At 62.8% G+C, this 6,117-nt stretch overlaps 1 protein-coding gene across 1 annotated transcript in view; it reads right to left on the reverse strand.

Annotated features, from left to right (window-relative positions):
• Positions 1-3,580, reverse strand: part of MARS1 (methionyl-tRNA synthetase 1) — a 7,346-nt gene extending 3,766 nt beyond the window's left edge. Inside the window, exons 1-9 of the mRNA XM_042831839.1 lie at positions 3,478-3,580; positions 3,280-3,370; positions 3,117-3,195; positions 2,913-3,047; positions 2,749-2,824; positions 2,400-2,560; positions 2,221-2,330; positions 808-924; positions 441-644 (exon numbers count right to left, since the gene is read on the reverse strand). Of these exons, the coding sequence (XP_042687773.1) occupies positions 441-644; positions 808-924; positions 2,221-2,330; positions 2,400-2,560; positions 2,749-2,824; positions 2,913-3,047; positions 3,117-3,195; positions 3,280-3,370; positions 3,478-3,580 (1,076 nt within the window). The remainder of the gene's footprint in view (positions 1-440; positions 645-807; positions 925-2,220; positions 2,331-2,399; positions 2,561-2,748; positions 2,825-2,912; positions 3,048-3,116; positions 3,196-3,279; positions 3,371-3,477) is intronic.
• Between the last annotated feature and the right edge of the window lie 2,537 nt (positions 3,581-6,117).

Here is a 6,117-nt window from a genome sequence, read left to right on the forward strand (position 1 = left end):
GCCGTCCTGCTGTGCCAGAAAGCCCTGGGCACCTCCCCCCCCCAAAACAAAATCCTGTATGAGAAACAAGGCAGCAGCAATCGGGTGCTGGAGAGCCCCAGGCCACCCCCCCCTGCCTGGGGAACACTGCAGGAGAAAAGGAATGGGATGAGGGCAGTCAGAGGGCGCCTGAGAGCCTCCCCACAGCAAGGCCTCCGGGAGGAGAGAAAAAGGAGTCAAGCAGTGGAAACGTGGCGGTGCCTGAGAGCCCCAAGCTGCCCCCCCGCTTCCACCCCCAAGAAAACCTTGTGGGGGGAGAGAAAAAGGAAGGAGGTGGCAGCAGTCGGGGGTGCTGCAGAACCACCCCCAAAAAATCCAGTGGGGAAAAAGCGAAAGGGGGGCAGAGCAGGGAGCTGCGGAGCCCCAGGCCGCCCCAAGCCGCGCCACTCGGCGGCGCTCACGCGGTCTGCTGCGGCGTGGTGGTGCGGCCGAAGCAGTCGAAGGAGATGCCGAACCAGCGGTAGATGTCGGCGTGCACGGCGTGGTATTTGTCGCAGATCTGCCGCGGCGTCAGCCCCTCCTCCAGCGCCTTGGTCTCGGTGGCCGTGCCGTACTCGTCCGTGCCGCACACGTACAGCGTGTTCCAGTTGCGCAGGCGGCAGAACCTGTGGGAGGCTGCGGGTCGGGGGGCAGCACTGGGCGGAACCTGCCTCACCCCCAGCCAAACCCCTTCACCCCCAGCCAAACCCCTTCACCCCTCACCCCCAGCCAAACCCCCTCACCCCCAGCCCCAGCCAAACCCCCTCACCCCGACCCAAACCCCCTCACCTGGCGAAGGCGTCGGCGCTGAGGACGCAGCCGATGATGTTGCCCAGGTGGGGCACGTTGTTGACGTAGGGCAGGGCGCTGGTGATCAGCACGTTCCTCATGCCCTCCACCGGCAACCTGCGCCACACAGAGCCTTCAGACCACACTGCTGTCACACGAGGGGGACAAGCTGCCCGGCCAGTCTCATCTCTGAGCCGGTGAGCCATGAGTGGGCAGGGGAAAGGCTGCCGTGCGGTCTGTCTATCTGTCTGTCTATCCAGACTTCAGCAAGGCCTCTGACGCCGCCTCCTGCAGCAGCAGCAGCCCGTGGTGAGGACAGGCACGCTCCTGGCCGGTAAGGAACTGGCTGCAGGAATGGCACCCAGACACCCAGTGGCACCCAGTGGCACCCAGACAGTGGTGGTGAATGGAGCCAAACCCAGCTGGTGACCGGCCACCAGTGGTTCCCCAGGGGTCGGCGCTGGGGCTTCCTCTGCAAGGTCTTTTTGATGACCTGCACGAGGGCACTGAGCGCGCCCTCAGCAAGTGTGCAGGCGACACCAAGTTGGCTGGAAGTGTGGATCTGCCTGGGGGTAGCGAGGCCCTGCAGAGGGATCTGGACAGGCTGGATGGCTGGGCTGAAGCCAGTGGGATGAGTTACAACAGGGCCAAGTGTCCCGTCCTGCATTTTGGGCACAACAGCCCCACGCAGCGCTGCAGGCTTGGGCTGAGCGGCTGGACGACTGAAGAGGAAGGGAGCTGGGGGTGCTGGTTGGTGCTCAGCTGAACAGGAGCCAGCGGTGAGCAGGGGGCCAAGAGGGCCAACGGCATCCTGGCCTGCGTTAGAAACAGTTGGGCAGCAGGAGCAGGGGGGGGAAGCGTCCCCTGTGCTCAGCTCTGGTGAGGCCGCACCTCGAGTGCTGTGCCCAGTTTTGGGCCCCTCACTACAGGAAAGACATCGAGGCCCTGCAGCGAGTTCAAAGAGGGGCAACAAAGCTGGTGAGGGGTCTGGAGCACAAGGCTGATGAGGGGTGGCTGAAGGAGCCGGGCTGTTCAGTCTGGAGGAGGCTCAGGAGAGACCTCACTGCTCTCTATAACTGCCTGAAGGGAGGCTGCAGTGAGCTGGGGGTCGGCCTCTGCTCTCATGTAAGAGGACGAGAGGGAATGGCTTCAAGCTGCGCCAGGGGGGATTGAGGCTGGACATCAGGAAATAGCACTTTTCTGGAGCAGCGGCCAGGTGCTGCACAGGGAGGTGCTGGAGTCACCGACCCCAGAGGTGTTCAGGGAACGGCTGGGCTTTGTGTTGAGGGACGTGGTTTAGGGAGAGCTACTGGTTACAGGTGGCTGGTTGGACTGGGTGATCTCCAAAGTCTTTTCTAACCTCGGTGATTCGGTGATTCTGCGGGTCCCCCCCAGCCCCACAGCCGCACTCACACGGGCTTTGGAGGCCTCCAGGGTTTGGGCAGCGCAGCAGCACCGCGATTCCAGGCATCCACAGCCGCTGCCACGTCCTCCTCCGTCAGCGCCTGCTCCGACGCGTCGTCCTGCAGGGGGGATGGCTGAGCGCTGGAGGGGGGCGGGGGGCGCACGGTGCTCCCACCCCAGGCCCGCACCTCGCAGCCTGCGGCCGTGTCCGGCGGTGGGTGCAGCGGGGGCAGCTTCTGCAGGCAGGCCGCAAATTGCTGCAGGCGCTGCGGCAGCAGCACGGTGTCAGCAGCGCTCCTGCACGCCTCCGAGAGCGTCATGCTCCGGAACCAGCTCTGCAGCGGCTCAGCTGTCAGAGAAAGGGGGGACACGAAGCAGCACGATGGCAATCCAGAGACACCTGGTTCACGCCCTCCCCCATAAAATCCTGCAGAAGGGAGAAAGCGGGACCCGCGATCCCGCAGCCCCGCGGCTGCCAGCCCAGCAGCCCTCCGGGAGGCCGGGGAGCGCAGAGGAGCGGCCTCACCCAGCTCTTACCCACGGGCACGGCTTCATCTCGGAGCACAGGGAACAGCGTGCCCCACACCACCACGTCCGCCACCGACTCGGCGTCCTGCAGCATGAAGGAGCGGAGCTGTGCCCCGAGGCGGCCCCGGCCCCACGCCGCACCCCCCACAAACGCACGGGAACGGCCCCCTCACCCCGGCCAGGTACGCCGTGCCTCTCCCGGCCAAGCTCCTCTCGATGTGGCCCAGCGCTCCTCCCAGCGCCGCCGCCGCCTCCGCGCCCGTCCTGCCGTGCACCAGGCGGGCATACAGGGCCGCCAGAGCGGCGGGCTGCGGGAAGACGGGGGGTCACGGCCGGGTCGCACAGCGGCCACCGCCCCGCCCGCCGCCCGGCCCCACCTGCAGCTCGGTGGCCTCCCACTCCAGCCATTGCGCGGTCAGGTCGGTGGGCTGCTCGCCGCGCCGCAGGAAGAAATACCTGCGGGACAGAGGGACGGAGACAGGGAGCGGCGGGGCGGGCGGGCGGACGGAAGGACGGAAGGATGGACGGCCCCGCACTCACTGACAGATGGCGTTGGGGGAGAAGAGCACCGCGCCGCTCTCCAGCCGCAAGGCGGGGGCCCACGGAGGGCACAGCGGGGACGGCGGCGGCTCTGCGGGACGGGGAGCTCGTCAGGGGAGGGCGACCGCGGAGGCCGAGCGGCCCAGGGGAGGCCTCGCCCCCCCCGCCCCCCAACGCGGCCCCGGCGGAAGGCCTCACCTCCGGGCTCGGCCCAGCAGAGCTCTACCGGAGCGGCGGCGCATCGAGCGGCCGCCACCACCTTCAGCGCCGCCGGGCTGCCGGGCGCCACCCGCAGCTGCATGGCCACGAGATGATGAAACCGGAAGCGCACAGCTGGGGCGGCACGCGAGTTCTCGCGGGACGAGCCGTCGTAAGGCGCTCACCTGGCGGAGCTCTCGCGAGATGAGCTCTTGGCACAACTCACTTCCGGCGTTGCCATGGTTACTCACGCGCGGTGTGACGTCATAGGAATGCGCCGCTCTCTGCGGCCGTCCGCGGCGGGGGTGGGGGGTGGGGGGCACTGGGGAGTATGGGGGTGGAACGGGGGTACGGGGGGGAAGGGAGACCCCGCGGGTGGGGGCGATGGGGGCCTCGGGGCGGGGAGCTTCTACGCACCCACCCCACAGTTCAGGAGCTTTCAGGACCTTCCGTTCCCAGAGAAAGGGGGAGGGAGCGGGAAAAGGGAAGAAGAACGAGAAAAAAAGAGTGAGAATGGGTGAGGAAAGGGAAGAAAAGAAAATGCATCGCAGAATCACAGCATCACAGAACTGTAGGGGTTGGAAGGGAGCTGCAGAGCTCATGGAGTCCAACCCCCTGCCAAAGCCGTTCCTACAGCAGGGCGCACAGCTCAGCATCCAGGCAGGTCTGGAACATCTGCAGAGAAGGAGACTCCAAACCTCCCTGGGCAGCCTGTGCCAGTGAGCAGTGGGACCATAGAGACACGTTGGGACCCATAGAGACACGTAGGGACCCATAGAGACACGTTGGGACCCATAGAGACACATCGGGACCCACAGACTCCCCCCTCCCTGCACCCTGTTCCATCGCTCCTCCCCTCACTGCACAGCCGTTCCTTCGCACATTGCTGCACAACTTCCTGTGCTCCATTTCCGGCCGTTTCCCCTCCTCCTGTCTCCACTCCCCACTGCACAGAGTCCATCCTCGCCATGCTGCCCCCACACCTCAGATATTCACAGACCTGGATCAGCTCCCCTCTCAGCCTTCTTTTCTCCAGGCCGAACAGCCCCAGTTCACTCAGCCTTTCCCCATAGCAGAGATGCTCCAGGCCCCTCACCATCTTGGGACTCTTCCCAAGAGCTCCCTGTCTGTTTTGTGCTGGGCAGCCCAGAACTGGACGCAGGGCTGCAGGTGAGGCCTCACAGGGCAGAGCAGAGGGGGAGGATCGCCTCCCTCCACCTGCTGGCCACGCTCTGTGCAATGCAGCCCAGGATGCCGTTGGCCTTTTGGCCACGAGGGCACTGCTGGCTCATGGCCGACCTGTCGTCCCCCAGGACACCCAGGTCCCTCTGCGCACAGCTCCCCTCCAGCAGCTCATCCCCAACCTGTACTGGTGAATAGGTGCAGGAGAGCAGCACAGCAAATTGCCTTCACTGTGTTCCTCTGGCTGACTCATGGCTCGCCTCAGGTGATCACTCAGAGGTTCAGGCTGTGACTTAGCAGTTCCCATATGCACACCTCAACATTTCCTGAATGCCTCCAGGGAATCTGACTGCAGTCCCTCCCTGGGCAGCCCGTCCAGGGCCCAACCACTCTTTTGGAGAAGTTTTTCCTAACGTCCAACCTGAAAGAACTCTTGTTGCTCTCAAGGTTCTTTCGTTTCTTCACAAAGCTGTTTCATCTTCATCTGGCAGGGAGCACGTGAAGGAGCTACGAGATGTGGTTTAGTAGCTTGTGGTACCGATAGGAATGGGAGGGTGGCTGGACTGGATGATCTTGCAGGTCGTTTCCAACCTTGTGATTCTGTGTGATTCTGCGTGAACCTAACGAGATCCAGCCAGGTCAAGTGTAGGGCATTGCACCTGGGTCGGGGCAACCCCAGATATGTGTGCAGGCTGGGAGAAGAACTCAAGGAGGGCGGCCCTGCTGAGAAGGATTTCAGCATCCTGGCAGATGAAAAACTTCACCTGAGCCAGCAGTGAGAGCTGGGCTCGTTCAGTCTGGAGAAGAGAATGCTCTGGGGAAACCTGATGAGGCCTTCCAGTAATTAAATGGGAACTTATAAGCAGGAGGGAAGGGTGGTGCTACAAAGACTATAAACTATAAAGACTAGAATGTCTTGAACCTCAACAAAAGAATTTCAAAAGTCAGATGGACTCTGTTACAGAAGCTTGTTACGTGAGAGCAAATCTGACAGCAGGAAAATCAAAACCCTTTCGTGGTGACTTTGGTAAATAACGTGCAGCAAACACAACAGGCATAATGTGTCCTGATTAAAAAACAAACAGGAAAGGACAGGTGCCTGTGTCAGATGTCCGTGGCAGCAGAGGATCTTCCAGAAGAAGGAGGCAGCAGAACCTTATGCTCACACTGCAGTACAGGAGCAGAAAACTACCGGGAAGCTCTGGGTTCCTCCCAGGAAGGCAAAACTGCACAGAGATGCTCCAGCTGGGTTTGGCAGTGCCCTCCCACCCTCAGATTTCCTGCACACAGCTTCACGCCGCTCCCCTTCACCCTGTCCTACCTCAGAGACCCAAGGAGCACGGATTTGGTACAAAGCACAGCAGTGTGGCGTTAAAATGCAAGTTGTGTTTTCATTGTCAGGGGTATTACAGCCCAGAGCTTGGAGCACTGCCTCCAAAAACCGTGCCAGGATGGCGG

The sequence above is a fragment of the Centrocercus urophasianus genome, unplaced genomic scaffold, assembly GCF_019232065.1.
Source record: "Centrocercus urophasianus isolate 14NV4802_14NV808 unplaced genomic scaffold, USGS_Curo_1.0 seq_368, whole genome shotgun sequence".
NCBI classification, from domain to species: domain Eukaryota; kingdom Metazoa; phylum Chordata; class Aves; order Galliformes; family Phasianidae; genus Centrocercus; species Centrocercus urophasianus.